The 21,381-nt window shown below is 56.3% G+C and overlaps 1 protein-coding gene across 2 annotated transcripts in view; it reads right to left on the bottom strand.

Moving 5' to 3' along the window:
• Window positions 1–479: 479 nt before the first annotated feature.
• The window catches only part of CLPTM1 (CLPTM1 regulator of GABA type A receptor forward trafficking), a 28,602-nt gene continuing 7,700 nt past the window's right edge, over window positions 480–21,381 (bottom strand). For both annotated transcript variants that reach the window (XM_033430754.2, XM_004271185.4), the window contains exons 3-14: window positions 16,065–16,188; window positions 15,049–15,207; window positions 12,641–12,758; window positions 8,261–8,346; window positions 7,322–7,442; window positions 6,494–6,738; window positions 5,326–5,419; window positions 2,962–3,152; window positions 2,599–2,694; window positions 2,158–2,293; window positions 1,332–1,499; window positions 480–1,127 (exon numbers count right to left, since the gene is read on the bottom strand). In XM_033430754.2, the coding sequence (XP_033286645.1) occupies window positions 868–1,127; window positions 1,332–1,499; window positions 2,158–2,293; window positions 2,599–2,694; window positions 2,962–3,152; window positions 5,326–5,419; window positions 6,494–6,738; window positions 7,322–7,442; window positions 8,261–8,346; window positions 12,641–12,758; window positions 15,049–15,207; window positions 16,065–16,188 (1,798 nt within the window). In that variant the 3' untranslated portion in view covers window positions 480–867. The remainder of the gene's footprint in view (window positions 1,128–1,331; window positions 1,500–2,157; window positions 2,294–2,598; window positions 2,695–2,961; window positions 3,153–5,325; window positions 5,420–6,493; window positions 6,739–7,321; window positions 7,443–8,260; window positions 8,347–12,640; window positions 12,759–15,048; window positions 15,208–16,064; window positions 16,189–21,381) is intronic.

Below are 21,381 nucleotides of genomic sequence, written 5' to 3'. Positions count from 1 at the left end.
TCTGAGCCAGGATTCACTCCCAGGGTCCCCTGGAGACGAGCTCATAAGCCCAGAGAAGCAAGGTCAGGCAGCCAAGGTCCCAGGATTGCTGAACAAGGCAGGCTAATGGGACGGCATCAGTGGTGGGTAGACGCTCCTGCCCTGCCGGGCTGTGTGAGGCCAGGAGATAATCAGTGGCACAGGCGAGGCTCCGCGCCTCGGCGGGTCTCGTGGTTAAGAGCACTGGTGCGGTGAGATCGTGGCGAGCAGCTTCCCAGTCTGTGAAATGGGGATGGTTACGGAAGCCCCCTCAGAGGGCTCCTGGGAGAGGGAGGAGGAGGAGAAAGGGCCTGGCCCAGAGGGTCACTGTCCCCAGTTTAGCATGTCCCGCGTCTCCTGCAGACCCTGCAGGTCTCCGTCTCCCTGCCAGACTCAGGAGAGACACCCCCACCTGCTCTCCAAGGTGGCAGGGGAAGGAAGGCACAAGGCGGGGGGCTCTGTTGAGTTTAAGTTAAACACCCATATGAATTTATTAAATCCAGACTGTGTTAAAGGGCGGCGGTCTGGGAGGAGGGAGTGGTGGGGGATCGAGGGACAAGATGATGGACGGCCGTGGGTGTCCCAAAGAGGGGCCCGGCCCCTGCCCCGCCTGGCCCACCCCCTCGGCAGTGCCATGTCAGCTTCACCATGATTCCTGATGGTGTTGGGCTGGCGGGGCGAGATGGCTGGAAACACGGAGGGACAGACAGACAGACGGTGCCTCCACAAACGACGCGCCCTGGCCCCCACACCACACACCGGGCCCCAGCCCGATCTGTCCAGGGAAGCGGCGACCGGGAGGGGAGGCGAGGGGGCCGGGGCGGCGGGGGTGGGGGTCACCAGGAGCGGCTAATCCCTTTTTTTGTCCTCTGCTGGCTTTGGAGGGGCTTCCTGGGGCTCGCTGTCAGAGCTGGCCCCCTGGGTGGGCCTGGTGGGCGGGGGTGTGGAGGCCTCCTCCCTGGCGGCGGCGGTGGTCGTGGTGGGGGCGGGGGCCGGCGGGAGGGCCCCTGCTGCTGTCGGGGCCTCGCCACTCATGCCAAACTCGTTCACCCGCGTGGGGTCGACGCGGTAGATCCACCGTTGGTAGAGGTAGATGAAGAAGACCACATCTGGGGGTGGGGCGAGGGGGCAGCGTGAGGGGAGGGGGCAGGGCCCACCGGCTCACTGTCAGACTCGGGGCAGGGGGTCCTGCAAAGAGTGGGCTGAGCCCCCAGGCTAAGGCCGGCGCGCCTCCCTCAGACCAGGGCCCTGCCCGTGCCCAGCTCTGGTGGGAGCCTGCCGGCCAGCCCACCCACCTGCCCACCAGGCCTCACCGTCCCGCAGGCAGCCGATCCGGTACATAACAGGCATCTTGATGACAAAGGCGAACAGGTCATCAATGAAGGTGTTGAGGGCCTTGTAGGTGAGCATGCGCCAGGGCAGGTGGGCCACAGACTTGAGCTTGTAGTTGATGAAGAGCTGGGGTGTCATGGTGATGAAGCCTGCGGCGGTGAGGAAGGGGCATCCATGAGCAGAGGAAGGGGCGTCCTGACCCTCCACCTCTTTGACTGCATTTCTGGCCTCTGTCCCTTCACTCACTCTGTCCCAGCCACACTGGCCCCCGTGCTGCTTCCAACACCCCAGGCACATCCTACCTCAGGGCCTTCGGACTTGCTCTGCCTTCTGACAGATCTCTGCACAGCTCCTTCCTTGGCACCTTTCAGGCCTCAGTTTACGTATCATCTCCTCGGAGAGGTGATGATGGAGGTCAGGGACACCTGACCAGCCTCCACGGCCCTCTCACCCTGGCCCCTTCAGAGCACTCATCACAGGCTGTAACTCACTTGTCTGTTTACTCTGTCCGTTCCCCTGAGGACGAGGACTGAAATGCACTGTCCAAGGCTTCCCGGAAGCCCTCCCTGACTCCCAAGACCGGACCGGGCACCTCTCTGAGGCTGTCCACGTGCCACCCCTGCTCCCCCTGAAGTGTCCCTGTCTGGAGACAGGTCTGTCTCCCGCACTGGACCCCAAGTGCCGGGAGGGCGGGGCCAGGCTGACTCGCTCACTGCCGAGGCCCAGCACGGCCCAGCACGCGGCTGAGGACTGCTGCTGGACGCCTGCCCTGACTGCGGGGGCCGCGTGTGGTGAGGGCCTGCTCACCGAAGGTCAGCAGGAAGCCATAGAGCATGCTGAGCACCCAGGAGTACCAGCCCTTGTGCTCCAGGTACAGGAGGCTGTAGACAGCATAGCAGCCCAGGAGTGGGAAGAGGATCCAAGACAGGTACCGGAACGCCATCTGTGGGGCACAAGGTGGGGCTGGGACCCAGCTCCTTGGGCCCCACCTGGCACCCCTGCTCCCCGCCCTCACACACCCACACCTGGTCTGGCAGGCCAGCCCGGGGGAATTTCCAGGTGGCCCTGGGAACTCTGGACTCGGCCAGGAAGTATATGTGGCAGCCAGGGGACACTAGAGGGTATGATGCAAGCCATGAAGCATGGGGCTGTCAGCCGACAGGCAGACATCCTAGCCATGTCCTGGGTCCCCAGGAGCGTGTGGGTACCTGCAGACCCTCCCTGAGGCCCACTGTGGGGGACACTCACGTCGTCATACACTTTGGTCGAAGACTCAACGTATGTTGACTTGTCTTTGAAGGTTGGGCGGGGGAAGAGTCCTGCCACCTTGTGCTCCCGGTCCAGCTGCGGACAGGGAGGGAGGTTGCAGTCAGCTGCCACGCTGGCTCCTGTCCCCCAAGCCAGTTCCAGCTCCTGCCCTTCCCCACCGTTCCCAGTTCCCCTGCCCCACGTGTGACCCGAAAAATCCCCTGGTGCGAAAATCCCCTTGGTCTTGGGAGTGTGGCAGGCATTGGGAATCCCCTAGGGGCCAGCTCCAGGGTCTGGCTGGGCCACACGACCCTGCTCCCAACCCCTGGCAGCTTCTGAAACAGCATGGCAGCCTGGCCTTACCCGGACATCCATGACCTTGGTGATCTTCCAGAGGTCGATAAGGACCCCGATGAAGACGCTGACCTGGACCACAAAGTTGGTCTCATTGTCCAGGATATAGAGGAGGACCACGAAAGACTGGAAGACGCCAAAGAATACGGAGCGCACGGACAGGCCCTCCAGGGACTGCCGGCTGTTCCAGAACTGGATATCTGTGCACAGGAGTTGGGGAGGAAGCCAGGAGGGTGAGGAGCCCCCGAGTCCCTCCCGCAGCTCCCTCAAGCCCCGTCCTCCGTCCTCCTCACACCCCCGGGGCGGCGCTGGGTATGCCACGGGAGGAGGGTGCACACTACTCCCCCTTGCGGTGAGAGTCTGCTCCACAGGCGCCAGCCGGAGCCCCAGGCAGGCAGGATCTCTGCAGCCTCACACTGGACACACCCTGCCCCCCAGGGTGCGGTCGGTCCCTTGCCTGGCAGTGACGGTGGCGGAGACTGCTGCCATGTGCCACATCCCTAAGGCCACACAGCCTGACCCGGCGGAATCTGCATGGAAGCCGGGTCTGTGTGACAACAGACCTGAGCTGTCCGCCGTGGCACCGTGGCGCCTCCGCTGGGTGGGAAGGTCTGGGACATGCACTTCAAGACCGCCTCTTCCAGCCCACCACCCCGAACCTGTGAAGGAACCAGCCCACATTCCCTGGCGGTCCAGTGGTTAAGACTCCGCGCTTTCACTGCAGTGGGCGTGGGTTTAATCCCTGGTCAGGGCACTAAGATCCCGCATGCCACGAGGTGTGGCCAAAAAAAAAAAAAAAAAAGGGACCGGCCCACAGACACGCTCAGGACATGCACAGGGGGCCATGGGCTCTGGTCTCCAACCAGAGCTTCTTCCAGTACTACTCTCCCGGGCCCCCGCCACCCCCAACAGGGCCCAGCTCAGCCCCTCTCCCAGCCCTGGTCTTCCCATCGGCCAGACGAGGAAAACGGCACCGCTGTACTCTGCCTGGGCTGTGTGTCCAACACCTGCCGCCACAGCAGGCCGACCCAGCACGATGCCCGTCTTCCAGGCGAGAAGCCATGCCCGAGGTCACACAGGGGCGAGACCCGGGTGCTGGCCACCCCTCCGGCTCTGACCCTGATTCCAGAGCTCCAGCACACCCGGTAGGCTTACACCTCTCCCTTCAAACCATCAGACCCTGAGGAGATATGAAGGGGACACTCACAGGAGCCCCCCCAATCCTAACTGGGAAGAATGCGTCTGAAGACAGGGTTCTGGTGGGGGTGGGTGGATCCGAGTTCTGCCTCAGACCAGAGAGGCAGCAAGCACGGGGTGTAAGGCCGGGCTCGCCCAGGGCCCATGCCCTTGCTCTGTGACCCTGAGCAAGTAACCACCCCCTCTGTGCCTTCATCTGTCATTAGGGAAAAAGGGACCCTAGGGGACCCAGCTTGCAGTCAGCAAGAGCGTTTGCAAGCATGCGCCCACCTGGCACAGCCAGGGCTCCACGCACCACGGCTAACACATGCCTCCCTACTGGGGTGAGCACCACTTACTGTTTGGTTTTGATGTCATAATTTTCCAGAAGGTAACTCAATCATGGCAATGTCCTCTTAATAAGAATGACGATGATAATAATAATACCCATTACTACTGCCACCTCCAGAAGCTGCAGAGCAGCAGGCCTCCTTCAGACCAGGGTTCTCTAGGACAAGGAAGAAGTGGCCAGCAGGGCCTGGAGTACGGAGAAGGCTGCCTGGATCTAAATCCTGGCCTTGCCACTTGGGAGCTGTGTGACTGTGGGCAGGTAACCAACCTCCCCAAGCCTCCAGGTCCTTGCTATGATAGTGGGGGTAACGACGCTTCCTCACGGGGCTGTGGCTGCAGGGCTCAATGCGCTCACTGGAGGGCGCTCCAACCGTGCCTGGCATGTGGCCGGTCCCCCTCAAACGCTGGCCATCACCACTGCTGGCCTTTGGAACCTCAGGGCCCTCTGGGACAGGGCTGTCACTTTCCCACTCAGGTGGGCCCTATCCACTCAACCCGAGGGGTCTTCCCCAACAGGCGGCCTGCCGGGCAGGGCGGCAGAAGCAGCTCTGGGGCTTCCCTGCTCCCCGCCTTGGAGTTCCCCGGCCCTGCTTCCTGGCGGCTGTCCTGGCCTTTGCCAGAACGCCAGGCCCAGCCCCTCCCCCAGCGCCACACCCGGTAGATGGGAGTTTCTGGGCTGGGAGTTGGCGGTTGCTCACCAGGCCTCTGGAGAGTGGGGCTGACCGGCCCCAGGTAGGGGGAGGGCCCAAGAGGAAGAGGGAGGGGGCAGGCCCTATCCTCCCACCACACACCCCCTTGTCCCCAGTCCCCCACGGCCTCTCACGGGGCCCAGGGTCCCACCCTTACCGTTCTTGAAGGCCAGGAACTCAAAGACACTGTGGACAATGGACACGATGATGGTGAGCGCCAGCAGGTAGGGGTTGGTCTCTAGGAGGGCAACCTGGGGTGGGGGTGGGGGAGATGCTGTGAGCGCTGCCGTGCCCTCATCAGCCGACCCACCTCTCCTTGCTCTGGGCCCCGGAAGAACCTCCTGATATTCCCCAGACCTGACCCCAGGGCTTCCCAGCGGGGTGTGGTGCTGGCCGGGAGGAGAGCAGGTCAGAGATGGGTAGATGTGCACAGAGGTGGGCGAGGGATGCACGGAGAGGGAGGGAGAAAGATGGAGACAGAGGAGAGATGGGGAGACAGTGATGGGGGTAGGCAGAGAAATAACTGAGAGAGATGAAGGGACTGTCAGAGCCAGGGACAGAAACCCAACACCAAAGACAGCCCCGGGCAAGCACAGACCAGGCTCAACAAGACAGACACAGGCAGAGAAGAATATTCAAGGACACAGTGAGAGGGAGCAGACACATGGAGTCAGAGCCCAAAGTCAGGGAGGCACAACATGGGGCCGAAGAAGCAGGGAGGGGTAGACCCAGACCCTGAGGGCCAGGCCTTGCAAACAGAAAAGCCGTGACAAGGAGGACCATGGGGACTTCCCTGGTGGCGCAGTGGTTAAGAATCCGCCTGCCAATGCAGGGGACACGGGTTCGAGCCCTGGTCTGGGAAGATCCCACGTACCGCGGAGCAAATAAGCCCCTGAGCCACAGCTACTGAGCCTGAGCTCTAGAGCCCGTGAGCCACAACTACTGAGCCCGTGCTCCGCAACAAGAGAAGCCACTACAATGAGAAGCCTGCGCACCGCAACGAAGAGTAGCGCCCACTCACTGCAACTAGAAAAAGCCCGTGAGCAGCAGTGAAGACCCAACGCAGCCAAAAATAAGTAAATAAATGTTAAAAAAAAAAAAAAAAAAGGAGGACCGTGGAAGCCTCAGAGGCAGGACCCCCAGAGTCAGCCAGAGCCAGAGGGCCGAGTGCGTTTCCTGCCCACTGCAGGGAGGGCGGCTGGGAGGTTGTGAAACTGTGGGCAGGGGAGCATCTGCTTGCAGCCCCCAGGCCATCGGCCTGGCCCACTTCCCCTTCCCCTCCTGCCGCCAGGAAGGGGCTGGGAGCCTCCCGCCACGCCCCCCACCTTCACCGAGTCCTGCTCCTCATCTGACTGCTCGTACAGCTCGTCGCCCAGGAAGTTCCAGGGCGACTTGGTGCTCTGGGCAGCGTAGAGCTGCCAGCGCCAGAGCGAGAGCGGGCAGAAGGAGACGCGGAGGGGCAGGCTGGCCAGACTCTCGTTGATGGGGTAGTAGTCCTTCTGCAGGTTCCAGTAGTCGTTGAAGTAGATGATGGGGTAGTAGTCACCGCTCACGGCATCAAACTTCACATCTGCAGGCACACGGGGCAGGGGTTACCGTGGACCAGAGGCCACAGGCACCCACGGGGGTGGGGAGACCCCTCAGCCTCCGAGGACAAAGGTGTCAAATTCGGATGTTTGCAGGGATCCAGTGGGGCCCCTGGGACAGAGACTGGGGCACAGGGAACATTTCTGGGCTGTGCCAAGGAGTCAGGGAGAGGGCAGGCTAGGGAGGGCTGGGTAGGCCCTGGCTGAAGGGGACAGCTGCAGCTCAGCTCCAGACTGTGGCTGCCCTGAGGCTCTCCACTCATCAGGCTTCAGTAAAAGAAGTCAGAAACCTGGGTTCCTAAGTGACGCTGCCCCAATTTCCAAGGCTGGCAACGGATGCACCTTTTCCGAAGAAAGCTCATGGCTGGATGAGACCAGTTTGGACACAAGGTGGTCAGGGCTGGGGTCACCAGGGGGTGTGGGAGGAAGAGAAAGGGGAGTGTCTAGAGGGGCGGGGCAGGAAGCTTGGGAGGGTGGAGACCTAGTCAGAGATCTCGGGCTGGGGGTGGGGCCAGGAGACAAGAAAATGGCCTGGTCAGGAGCCCAAGCGGGTGGCCGGGGGCTCACACTGGTCCAGGGGAGGAGGCACGCTGCCCTTCACCCACGGCGTGTGGTCGTCCACAATGTTGATGGTGATGTTGGGGTGCCAGTGGGAGATCACCTCCACAGGCCCGTAATCCTCAGCCCTCTGAGGGGAGACAGGGGGTGGTGGGTCTCAGAGGCACCTGTTCGCTTCCTCCTGAGGACTCCCGTGACAGTCGCGACAGCAGAAGAGCAACCACCACAGCGACCGCTGGCCGAGGGCTCACCCTGGCCAGTCCCCGCACCAGCCTCTGGACCCCGCTGCCCTGGCTGCCCCAGCCACCTGACGGAGCAGAAAACCCAGGCCTGCCCATATGGATGGCACGGCGCACCAGGCTGCAAAGTACAGCCTCACGACCGCACAGTGTGGGACCTGCGTGCAGCCTCCGTACTCAGGGGCCGCCCTCCCGCCTGGAACCACCTCGTGGAGAGAGGAAGACTCTGGGTGCCACCAGGGGTTAACATCCCCGGATTAACCGGGAGTATTCCTTCTAGAGCCAACGTTAGCAGGTACCTCATCTGTGCCGGGCCAAGCCCGGGCTCTGGGGTCCGGCTGCTTGGGTGTGAATCCCAGCCCTGCCACTTCCTGGCTGTGATACTTCGTGTAAGTCTCCTTGTGACGGGACTCACCCAACAGGGCTGGCGCGAGGCTTCCAGGTGGGTGCGTGTATGGCGCACAGAGCACCCGCCCTGCCACTGCTGGAGGTCAGCTGTAACCTCGCCGGCAACGCCCCCACTCCCTGAGAGCTAGCTCTACGTTCTAACCCAGTTTCCAGGGAGGGAAACTGAGGCTCAGAAAGGTGAAAGCCCCCGGCTGCCAGCGGCTCAGTGGTGGCGTCAGAAGACAACCCCCGTGGTCCGGCTGCTGGGCTGGGAACGGGCCGGACGGCACCCCCAGAACTCGACGGCTCTGCTCGTGTTTACCTTGATCATTTCTGGGTCAGCTTCCGTCTCTCCCGTCAACAGGTTCTTGGTTTTCTGAAACCGCCGGCGCTTGTATTTGTTGATCACTGAGGGCGAAGAGGCAGGGAAAGGGGGTGGATGTGAGACCTGCTGGCACTCGCGGGCCCCAGGCCCCAGGCCTCTGCCCACCCGGTTCCCGGCTCCCACTCTTCCACCCACCAACCGACGACGGCAACCAGAAAGTCTGCACTGCCTTCTCAAATCTCACCCCAGTCCCAGGTTCCCCATCTTTACTGTGACACCGGCATCCACCAAATTGCACCAGGAGTCTCCTCCTCCAGGATTTGCTGCATCTGTTCCATCAGCCCACCCCGGGTGAACGGCCCCTCCGGCACACGCCTCAGATACGAGCACTGCCTCCCACCTCCAGAGCCCCACCCCAGGCCGGCCACGGCGCCCCCTCCTGGATGACCGCAGTCACCTCCTCACTGGCCTCCCAGTGGCCACTCTTGCCCCTAAGATCCAAGTAACTGATCGAGTCATCCCACTGCCTCAGAATCCTAGGCAGCTCCCGCTGCCCTGGGCAGGGCCCCTGACGTGCTCACCACGGCCCCACCAACCTCAGCCCTCGCCACCTCTCATCCTTGCGCACCCCACTCCTTCCTCCTCAAATGCGCCGACCTTGGGCCTGCAGACGTGCTGCTGCGCCTCCCCGGCAGGGATCCAGCATGGCTGGGATCTTCCTGGTTGGCTCCTTCTCCCCCTTCCAGCCCCTGGTTAAATGTCCCTTCCGCCCACTCCACTGAAGGCGGCTCCTGGACCCCGGGTGGGTTCCTCGCCATTTCTGTTTCCTTCACCACAGTTCATCACGACCCACTGGTTCACCTGCCCACTGGTTTGTTTGCTGTCTGCCCCCTCAACCAGTCTGCAAACCCCAGGTGGGGCCGGGCCCGTTTTGGGCCCTGCCGTATCCCCCCCCAGTGACGAACAGCAGCATTGATAAATATAAACAGGTGGGCCGAGACAGGGCCGGAGAAGGCCCAGAGCCGCCAACGTGAGAAATATTTTGGGGCTGTGAATCCCCGGGCAGGAGTGGACCTCACTTCCTCTTGCAGAGGCCAGGTCAGACACGGGCTCCCTGCCACGCTGCCCCAAGCCCTGCCAAGACATGCCAGGACGACAGGGCTGCTGCTTGTTCATGCTCCATCTCCCCGCCTCCATCCGGGTCCGGGTAACTCTTCAGCTCCCCCTTATGCTGGGACAACACATGGCCTGTCCCTCCTGTGACTTCTCCATCCTGCCCCCAGGTGCTAGGGAGATGGGGAAATGGAAGAGGGAGCTGGCCAAGAGCGGGGGCCCTGGGGTCACATCCTGGCTCTGCCTCCCATGAACTGAGGGACGTTGGTGAGCTACATCACCTCCCCGGGCCTCAGTCCCCCCTCTGGAGAATGGGGATGAAAGCCTCGCCTCTTCTGGGCAGGACCACTGCGAAGTGGCTCTCTGCTCCACAGAGCCCAGCCAGCAGAGCACCCCTGCATGTCACACTGACGCACGCCACAGGGCCCAGATCCCTCCCACCCGCTCAGAACCAGGGGCTTCTGGAGTCTATGGCTGAGCTCAAGTTCAAAACCACTTCTGGGAATTGACTCAGGGTTTCAGCCCGGGGGCCAGCTGCTCTTACGGTTTCCATGAATATCATCCCATCACTTCTATCACGATTAACGCATTTGAGACCTTGCTCCCACGTCAGGGGAAAGCGGTAAACACCCAAGGGTGGGCATCCTGGAGAATAAATTCCCCGGGGACATGCTCCGCTGCTGTCTTCCACACCCATGAGAGGCTGTCCAGGGCAGGGAGGGACCGTGCCCGGCCAGCCCCAGAGGCGAGAGGCTCTGGCTCAGGTGGAGAACATTCTGCAACTTGGTGGCATCCAGATGGGGTTATGATATGAGATGGACCTGGCTTCCGTAGGGAGGAAGAAGCCCCCTTTTCTTGGAGTTAAACTATACCCTGAGCACTGACAATGTGGCTCGTTGAAACTGAAATGTGCTGTGAGTGCAAAACACACACTGGAATTTGAAACTTAGTGCAGGAAAAAGAAGAGTGAAAGTACCTCATTAATTTTTTTATACTGATTACATGTTGAAATGACAACACGTTGACCTCAATAAATTACTAACGTTCATTTTATGGCCTTTTTTTTTTTTTTAACGTGGCCACTTAGAAAACTTACAATGCCTTCTGCGGCGGGCACTGTATCCCTCTGGGACAGTACTGTGCTAGGGTGCTGATCACTGGCCCTTTGGGGAAGGGAGGAGGGGGCTCTTCCGATCCCACACTCTTGCTCTATGCCCTGGAGTGGGCCGGTGGCCAGCTCCGTGTCCCTTCAAGCCCCTGCCCTAAGGGGGCCCAGGTGTGAGGCAAGCCTGGGGGATCCTGGTGGTTTCTCAGGTCCACAGGCTGCAGATTCTATTTTGCAGACCACACCAACATCTGTCACGCTGACCATGAACACGACCTCACCACACAGTGACACGGATCACATTCACCAGAGACAAAACCACAGAAGATACTGGCACTGAGTGTGGCTGGTCGGTGTAGCTGGGACGCAAGCGAGCGGCCGCCCACCTGGGTCACGTTCAAAGCAACCTCTGACGCGTCAGGCACATGTAACCCAGACTTTCGGGGACACCTCCGTGGGGATGGCCCCTGCAGGCCACACCCCTCAGCCCGCCTCTGCCCACATCTTCGCAGATGCGCTCCACGGAAGCCAGCCAGCCAGCCAGCCGGGCGGAACGCCCTACAGAGCACAGTCCGCAGACGTACTTGCTTAGAACAGCGCTTAGCACACCTGGGGGACTTTTCCAAATCAGCTTTGGGTACTGAAATACAGTCACTAGGGTTTTGTTTCATCCAGTGTAGATGGTCACAAAAAAAATTCTCATCCTTTGGGTTATTTTTATACCAGAAGAGGTAGGAAAAGACCTAACCCATGCAAATTAAAGCACATCTGTCTCTGCACCACACAAAACAGCCACAGGGATCTTAACCAAGTCCACAGGCGCAGCAGAATCAAAGTGAGGTGGAGCACGCAAAATTCACACGAAGGGAATGGGGGGCTTTTGGGAGGGGGGTGTGGGGGGCTGTCTGTTCTCTAGATCTGCTGAAACTGAAGTGCAGCGAGAGAGTCCCACAGCTGCCGATCAGGAGACAGTGGACTCAAGGACAAAAGACACGAAGGGCAGGCAAAAAAATGCCAACAATTATTAACCTCATAGAAAAGGAGATGTTGGACAGGAAAGGAAAAATAAACTACACACACTGTATGGTTCAGATGGGAAGAAGAGTCACATACTCAAAACCATTTGAGTGCTGAACATGAATCTAATCAAATTATGTTCCTGAGTTGAGATTTCCTCTTCCAGAGAAGGAAGTCAAGAGATAATGTCAAAACTGAAAAACTAAGAAATTGCAGTATCATCTTATTATTGGGAGCCTTGGAGATTAAGTAGCAGAAACAGCTAAAGCAGTTGCCTGTGGGGAGTGGAAACTGGGGGAACACAAGAGGGGGAGAGCAGGAGACACATGAGTGTCGCTGTCTGGTTAAATTACTTGAATTTTAAACCATGTACTTATAACAAGAGATTAAAAAACATTTTTTTTAAAGAAGATGCCCTGGGCAGAGAGAATCTGTTTCAAAATGAGGTCGTGTCAGAAGTCCCAAATGGCCACAGTTCTGACCCAGGGCTTCTTGGGGTCACTGGCAGTCCTGCGGTTTGCTCACCCAATCAGGATTCTCAGGGGGGGCACCAGGAGGGTGGCCAGCGAGGTGAGAACGGGGCCTGTCCGGTGACGTGGCCCTCACCAGCTTGCCTCGTCAAGGGAGGCCCTACTCAGAGGTGTGCGTGCGGGGGCGGAGGCTCACAGCGCAGCCATGCAGGACGCGTTCAAACCTGCAGCCTGGGAGCCTCGCACGGCCCCGCAGGAGCCCCCAGGGCGGTCACTGTGCAGCACCCATTCCAGGAGCGGCCGACACAGATGCAATCACAGAGAGCACGCCGGATGCAACTAATGGCAAAGGGCCTGCAGTCTCCCTCTGCTCGTTTAATCAGCCATCGTTCTCTCATGGGCCGTTCTGGAGTGTCTGCACTGCCAGGCCCGGTACTGTGCACACGCCGGCCTCGCCCTTCCTCTTCTCCGAAGTCCCTTTCTCCACCTGCTCTTTCTAAGCCGATTCCTCTCCTGCCTGCCCACGGGTGTCCAGAGGCATGCAGCATACGTGGGGTTCGAGCCCGGCCACCAACCCCAGCCTCCCTGAGCACAGGGTTCTTGCCTGCCCTCGTGGGCCTGGGTGTCCAGGCCCGCGGCACCACGGGGGCCCCAGGATGGAGAGGGACTTACTCCGAGACATGTGGACCGTGGCGAGCCGGCGATACAGCGCCTTCTGCCGGGGGTCTGGGTGGAAGCCGCTTTTGGTGAAGTAGACGTGGATATAGATGGAGCCGTTCTGCTGGACGCTCTGCAAGGCGGTCCGACGGGGACAAGGAACAGTGAAGCCCCTCATGACGCCCGCCCCCCCACGGCGGTAACCCCCGTTACTGAGTGTTCAGGGTGGGCAGTGTAGTTGAGTGGTTAGGGGCCAGACACTGGAGTTAGGCTCAAATTCAAAACCAGGCTCTAGCCCACAATGGCTGTGTGGCCTCAGGCTTCGCCTCGCTGAGCCTCAGGGCCCACCTGCAGGACGCAGATCATCAGCACTGAGGGCACAGCAGGGCCGTAAAGATTATCTGAGAGCGCTGAGCACGGTTACTCAAGCACCGAATAGGAGCTCAACAAACGTCAGCAGCCTTAACTCATTAAACGGTAGAACAACGAAGGCCAGATACCACTCTGGCGCTTCAAATGGTAACTGCCCGATCCAGTGAGTCACACCCGTATAACTCACGTAAACCTTGGGCACTGGGGCATGTTATTATCCCATTTTCCAGATGTGGTGACTGGGGCTCACACAGAGAGGCTACATGCAGCGAGTAAGTGGATCCGAACCCAGTCTGTGGGCTCTCCCGTGGCCCTGCCTCTCACCGTCTGTGTCCTACCTCTCTGCCCGGGCCTTTCACCTACTATTCTCACCCCCCTGCCACACCCACCCAGATGAGGAAACTGAAGTGGGGTGGCCACCTGCCTGAGGCGCAGGGTGGGTGGCCGAGGCCGCACTGCAGCCTGTCTGACCTTCGTGGTAAGCTGGGATTCACCTGGCCACACTGTGTCCTCACTTCCCTGCCTTTTAAGTCCACCTCTGTGTCAACCATGTTTTTATATTTCATGCTGTTTTCACATCTGGCAGGGAAGAGACCGCCCCTCCCAGGTCTAGCTGATTCCTGGAAATAATAAACAACTCGCCTAACTTTGAATATAACTTTAAAATGCAAACCAACAAACCCAAGTCCACACCTCAGCCACCCCCTTAGGGACTGGCAAGCAGGTCAATCCTAAGGTGTTTCCCCACCTGCCCTGCCTTTCCTGCAGAAACCTCGATAAAGGCTTCGGCCTAGGCCTCCCCATGCCCCTTCTGCTCCTGTCCAAACCTGGTGCGTCCCCATGTGGCCCTGCGTAGTGTGGTGGGCCCCCTCCTCTTGGGAAATGTAAGCAGTAAATTCTCCTTCCAATGGCCTTGGCCTGTGTGGCTGCTCAGTCGCCTCCATAAATTAAAGTCAAGTACAACTTAGACACTCTCCCATCACAGAGCTGGGAAGGAGGGTTAGCACCAAGTCCTTGGAAGCTTCTCTCACTGCCTGGCTTACTGCCCCTCCGTCTTCCTCAGATCTGGGGTTGGGGCCTGGGGGCTGGACGTGAAGTCTCAGCGGGAGCCACCTCTCAGCACGGGCTATCCTATCTGCCTCAGAAAGAACGCATCCACCCACTGCTTCCAGCTACCCAAAGAGACCCAGACAGAGCCAGACAGAGCAGAGCTGCTCCCTCCTCCCCAGGAGGCCGAGGAGAAGACTTGACGGGGAGAAAGGAATGAGAGAGCAGCCCCAAAGAGAGGCCAACATTCACAGGCTCATCAAATTCACCGATTATTCAGCAGCCACTGATTCTGCACCCAGTCCTCTGCTGGGCAGAGCTGGGGACAGAGCTGCGACCAAGATGGTCCCATGGGGAAAACAGATCCATATTCAGGTAGTGACAACCCCCCAGAGCCGGCACGGCTTGCGCTGGGGAGCCCAGAGAGGGTGCTGGCTGAGCGAGTGTCAGGGAGAGCTCCCTGGAGGAGGCAGGATTTGAACTGGGGCTGCCAGAGTCCAGAGCCAGACAGCCTGAGTTCAGTTCAGTTGACACTGGCTGTGCGACCTTGGGTGGGGCTTCTCTGTACCTCAGTTTCCTCATCAGTCAAATGGAAATAACAGTTCCCACTTCCTAGGGTTGCTGGGAGGTTTCCACCAGTCAGCCCAGGCTGGTGCCCTGTACGTACTCAATCAACATTAACTATTATTTTCAAACCAGGCTGGCTGACTGGCCACCCCCAGGGATGATTACTAATCTTTCACTGGTTTATACCACAGACTTACACAACCCTGAAAGTAGCTGGGAGGATCCTACGCCAATTCCAACTCCATCCAAATGGAGAGGTGGGGAAGACAAGGCCCAGAGACCTCAGGGACCTGCCTGTGGTCACAAAGCATGTGAACTGAGAGTAGAGCCAGGCTTGGAACCTGGACTCCCGATTGCAGGACTGGGAGCTGGTTCAAGGAAATGCCCTTAGTGCTAGCCGAGCAGCCTTGGGGCCAGAAACCAGAAGCTGTCCCCACCTGTGGAATGTCAAGCTCAGCAAAGTGCTCGTAGCAGCCGTCTGAGTTCTCGCCACTCGTCCAGTCGCCATACACAAGGTCATGCTGCTCCCAGAAGAGCGCTGATGTGGCATTAAAGTCTGTAAAGTGCTCGTGCTCTGAGATGTACACGTGCAGGTTCTGTTGGGAGGGGAAGTGGGGGGAGCTTCGTTAGGGCTGCTTACAGGACCCTCTGAAGGCTGACAGATAAAGAGCAGATGAAGAGCTGTGGCAGCAACGGCCCACTAATATGAACAATTTGCGGGGGGGTGGGGGAAGGTTAGTGGAGAGAAGAGCAGCAGCTAGTAGAATAAACTTTCTCTTTCCTCATACCCCCACCACGTCTGTCCTGGTCTGAGAGCAAAAAACAATTAAACAATGTCCAGCCTGCCAATTAGAATTTGGGGTTAGAAAGGATCCGGACCTCCCTGAATCATCTCCCCTCTCAGCCTCTCATGGGCTTCTTGGTCAGAGCGCCACAGGCTTATGGATAAAGCACAGTCAAGATGTGCAGGAGTGTCAGCTGGCTACTGAGAACCGAGGGGCACTGGGGAGCTGGCCTCAGAACTCCCTCCTTTCCCAAGTCCCCGTGGCCATCCTTGTCCAGAGCCCAGAAGGCCCACTGGTAAAGAACAGCCGAGTGGTGGTCGCCCTGCTGGCCAGAATTCCATGAAATCAGGCATCCCAGAGCTGCAGAGAACCGCAAAGGTGGGAGAAGCCGAGATTACTGAGGTTAGAACACCTGTTGCAGGTGCTCCCGAACAAAGTCCTTCTACGCAGAAAGACCACCACCACAAACCCAAAAGAGTTACTTGCTCCTTGTGTCACCTGAGTGACTCAGATTTCATGGGCTGAAGATGCACCTGGAGTCTCTCAATCCTTGACCCGTTCACAGACCTGACAGTGACCAGGGGTCGCGTCTGCCCCAGCAGCCCATGCCACTCCCCCACACCTTCCCCGCCTCCTCTCCCGGGTCTGGCCTCCCAGCCAGTGGTTACCATTAAAGTGTCTTTGGGGAACAGGTTGCGGCTGGCGACGCGTGGGGCTCCTCCGGGGCCTGCCTGGTCCTGAGGGGCCGGCCCGCGGCGGAACCAGCTGCTGATGGCCCAGATGATGAAGATCCTGAGGAGGCAAGCAGGGCAGGCGGTGAGTCTCCATGCCTTTTCTTTCCAACGTGGATCTGCTTGACCTTCGGACTCAGCACCTGCTGCGGCCTGACCCGGGGGCTGATCGAGTAGGGAGGGTCCCTGAGAAGGCAGTTGTAGGGCTGCTGAGAAGACAAGATGCCCCCAAAGGCCATGCCCGGGGATAGACCCCAGATGCCTGGCACTGACTCTCTGGAGTCTGGCGGCCACAGGGCTGCAGGGGCTTCGACCCTCGAAACCTCTGAACTAGGAAACCTAACGTCCCAGTCCCCTGGAATCCCAAAGTGTGAGAACCCTAGAACCTGGAATCCCAGCATTTTAGAGACACAGACATCAGGAAGAGCAACATTTCAGAACTTCAAATCAACTGAAAACTGCAGAAGCAAACAGTAAGTAATGGGTGAGTCCCTATTTTTAGTAACACTGGGCTAGGTTATTCAGACCAACTTTCCTGTTGGAAACAACTTGGAAAAGCTTGATAAAAATTAATATACGAAGAATATACTAACACCAGTTTTACATTTACAATTATATATCTCGATATAGCAACATATTCTATATGTTCTTCTATTTTCTTATATATTTTAATCAAGTTTATATATATATATGTAAACATATATTCATTTTTTAATTAATTAATTATTTTATTTAATTTATTTATTTTTGGCTGGGTTGGGTCTTCGTTGCTCTGCGTGGGCTTTCTCTAGTTGCAGCAAGCGGGGCCACTCTTCATTGCAGTGTGGGGTTTCTCATTGTGGTGGCTTCTCTTGTTGCCTGGCACGGGTTCTAGGTACCCGGGCTTCAGTAGTTGTGGCGCACGGGCTTAGCTGCTCCACGGCATGTGGGATCTTCCCAGACCAGGGCTCGAACCCCTGCACCGGCAGGTGGATCTTTAACCACTGCGCCACCAGGGAAGTCCTTCTTCACTTCTTTGGTTCCCATCTTCCTTTCAGTTTTTGCCTGGTAAGTCTGCAGTCTTGTCCATTCTTCAATGCTTTTAAGAGTAGATGTTTACAGGGCTTCCCTGGTGGCGCAGTGGTTGGGAGTCCGCCTGCCGATGCGGGGGACACGGGTTCGTGCCCCGGACTGGGGGGATCCCACATGCTGCAGAGCGGCTGGGCCCGTGAGCCATGGCCGCTGAGCCTGTGCGTCAGAGCCTGTGCTCCGTGGCAGGAGGGGCCACAGCAGCGAGACGCCCGTGTACCACAAAAAAAAAGAATCCACCTGCTAATGCAGGGGACACGGATTCGATCCCTGGTCCGGGAAGATCCCACATGCCGCGGAGCAACTAAGCGCGTGCGCCACAACTACTGAGCCTGTACCCTACAGCCCGCAAGCCACAACTACTAAGCCCTCGTGCCACAACTACTGAAGCCCATGTGTCTAGAGCCCATGCTCTGCAACAAGAGAAGCCACCACAACGAGAAGCCTGCGCACCACAACGAAGAGTAGCCCCTGTTCGCTGCAACTAGAGAAAGCCCGCACGCAGCAACAAAGACCCAACGCAACCCAAAAAGTTAATTAATTAATTTGAAAAAAAAAAAGTAAACAGCAACGTGATTCAGTTATATATACACATATTTTTATATATATATATAATTGATAATATATGATATAATGTGTATATATATTCTTTTCCAGATTATTTTCAATTATATGTTATTACGAGATATTGAATATAGTTTCCTGTGCTATACAGTAAGTCCTTGTTGTTTTTCCTTTTTTTTGGAAGCTTCTTTTGGTGTTTGAGGACATCTGCTAGGTGTTTTGATGGGTGAACAAAAACGCCAGCCCAGGGCCCACACAGGGTAACCAGAGACCTACTCTATGAGAAGCTAAGACTCCACAGGGCTCGCCGCCAAGGTCACAGGGAAGCAGGTGTGCCCTAGCCCTCCTCAGAGTCGCACGCCAGGTGGGCACAGCCAGAGCCTTGAACCTGGTACCAAGGAGACCCCGAATGACAGTGCTCCAGGCAGCCAGCAGAGGCAAAGCAAGTCCTCTCTGTAGGAAAACAGGTTCATCCTAGGCCTGGAATGATTCCTATAAATAATTTTCCAAGTATGATGATCAACACACAGCCACAGATTAAGCCAGGCGCACAAGGAAACAAGACACTATGAGTGAGAAGCAGCAGAAACCAAAACCAATCTACCTAATGGCACTGGGGTAACCTAAATGGGAGGGAAATCCAAAGGGGAGGGGATAGCTGTACGTGTACGGCTGATTCATTCTGGTGTGCAGTGGAAGCTAACACAACATTGTAAACAACCATTTTCCAATAAAAATTAAAAAAAAGACAGAAAAGAAAAGAACCCAAAATTTGAGATGCTCAGAAGCACTGGAGGTTTCAGAATGTTATAAAACCCTCAAAATGTATATTGAGAGAGAGCTTCAGAAGTATCCACTCTGAATAACATGATAGAAAGAAATCAAAATAGAAACAAAATGACAGTTAAAACAAATATACTCAGAGTCATTTTCTCAATTTACAAAACTGAATAGACATAATACACAGTCTTTGTGTTGTAAATGAAGTAGAGATATTTACAGGATACACTGTTTAAAGAGAAAGGCAAGATGAAGGAAAGTATACAGAGTAGCCATCCATTTTTGTGTAATATACTATGTGAAAACGAAAACAAAAACAAAAACCTGGGCTGGGGGAAAGAGAAGTGGGAGTTAGTGTTTAATGGGGACAGTTTCAGTTGAGGAAGATGAAAAAGTTCTGGAGATGGATGGCAGTCATGGCTGCACAATAATGTGGATGTACTTAATGCCACAGAATTATACACTTAAAAATGGTTAAAATGGTAGATTTTGTTATACGTATTTTGCCACAATAAAAAAAAAAACCCAACAATTTGTAATGCACCTTTACGTCAACATAAAAGTAGAGAAAGGTATAAAATACACATCAGACTTTAAAATGGATTCCCTTGGTTTGGGGGAATAGGGAAGGCCTAGGGGTAAGCAAAAAAACCCAAAATGCCTCAAAACACAATACTGTCTTAAAAATAACTCTGCACAATGAAAACAGCATGCACGTGAATCAACATGGGAAAGGACCGCCACCAATACAGGAATGATGAATAATGGTTACCTTCAGGTGATTTTTGATTTTCTTCTTTATGCTTTTCTTTTTGAATATTTTTTAATGAACAAAATAAAAGCCCCACAATGAAACTGTAGCAGACTTCTAGTTGTTTCCCAATATTCATCTTTCCCTTTTCCCTCAGAAAGAAGACTCCTAAATTTTAACTGGACCCCTTGGCTACCTGGAATAAAGACTACAAAATCCAGCCTTACAGCCAGGTGTGGACACATGGTGAAGTTCTGGCCAATAAAATGTAAAAACAGTGTGTTTACTGGACTTTGGGGAAGTGTCTTCAATAGAAAGAGCATCCCTCCTTTATTTCTTCTTCCCTCCTGGAATGTGGACGTGATGGTCTTATCCTCAGCAGCCATATTAGGCCATGAGGATAAAGGGCAAAACCTAGCAATGGTGGAACAAAGAGCAGGAAGCAATCTGGGATGCAGAAGCCCGCAGAATCCTGGTCTGCCTAGGCCCAGGATAGTACATGAGAGACAGGGAAACGTCTTATCGTATTAATTCGGGTCTCTCAGATACATGCAGCTCTATAATTATTAGATGAGACAAGTACTTATTGATTGCAGGTGTGAAAAGCAATACAGTTGACCCTTGAACAACAAAGGTTTGAAGTGCGTGGGACCACTTATACAAATCTTTTTCAACAGTAAATACTACAGTACTACACGATCCATGGATGGTTGAATCCGTGGATGTGGAAACACAGATATGGAGGAATCGCTAGTACAGAGGGCCAACTGTAAGTGATACGTGGATACACAGGGGCGGCCCCCCCCATCCCCACGTTGTTCAAGGATCAACTGTATAGCAGAGAGGTTAAGTACTCAGCCTCTAAGTTGCAGTATCTGGATCTGAGGCCCAGCTCTCCTACTTCCCGACTGGGTGACCTTAGGCAAGACTCTTAACCTCTCTAGGCCTCCATTTCCTCAACAGTTAAAATAGGGATAACAGGGCTTCCCTGGTGCCACAGTGGTTAAGAATCCGCCTGCCAATGCAGGGCACACGGGTTCAAGCCCTGGTCCGGGAAGATCCCACATGCCGCAGAGCAACTAAGCCCGTGTGCCATAACTACTGAGCCCGCGCTCTAGAGTCCGTGAGTCACAACTACTGAGCCCATGTGCCACAACTACTGAAGCCCGTGCGCCTGGAGCCTGCACTCCGCAACAAGAGAAGCCACCGCCATGAGAAGCCCACGCACCACAACGAAGAGTAGTGCCTGCTCGCTGCAACTAGAGAAAGCCACGCACAGCAACAAAGAACCAAAGCAGCCAAAAATAAATGAAAAAAAAAAAAAGGGATAACAACACTTCTTACCTCGTAGGCTTGTCTACAAGCATTAAATGCATTGATATGTACACACACACGATATAATACATCATCTAGAATGGAGCCTGGTACATACAGTAAGTGTTTTAGAAGTGTTAGCTACTATTGTTATTTTCATCATAGAAAAAAGGCATACCAAAAACTTCAGAATGGAAAAACACTACAAGAGAATTCTAGCGTGAGTGGGTGCCTCCCTGCTGAGCCCCAAACCACGCCAAACGGCAGCATCAGGCGCAGGGACTTGCCTCTGCCTGGACAAGCCATGGAGCCCTGGGGTCCGGGGTCTCAGAGGCCATGGCCCAGCTGAGCTATCTGCTGCCTCCCACCACCCCAGGAGGTCCCTGATGCACATGGCTGGGGAAGGTCTGGAACTGGCCATTCCTGGGGACCCCTCCATTTCCAAGGGAGGCTCCCATTTTAGTAAATATGCCAAGGGAGAGTGTGTGAGCAAGGACACCCACAGGCAGCTGTGCCCCGGCTTAGCGTGTGGCCTGCAGGGGGCCCACGCACTCCGGGCTCCTGGGTCTCCAGGAGCAGACTGGACTGGACTTCCTGTAGGATTCCAGATCCCCAGTTCCCTGAAGAACATCTGCTCACCGTGGGCCCTCCATCCCCGCATCCCAGACCAGGAAGCCCTGCCCTAGGACACCAGGGCTGGCCCTCACCTAATGCTCATATCCTTGCTCCCACCCCAAGTAGGCATTCTACATTCACGGGGAAATTTTAAGTGTATGA

This window comes from Orcinus orca, chromosome 20 (genome assembly GCF_937001465.1).
Source record: "Orcinus orca chromosome 20, mOrcOrc1.1, whole genome shotgun sequence".
Classification (NCBI taxonomy): domain Eukaryota; kingdom Metazoa; phylum Chordata; class Mammalia; order Artiodactyla; family Delphinidae; genus Orcinus; species Orcinus orca.
The sequence above is the reverse complement of the archived record's forward strand: the minus strand, read 5'-3'. Positions and strand labels throughout refer to the sequence as shown.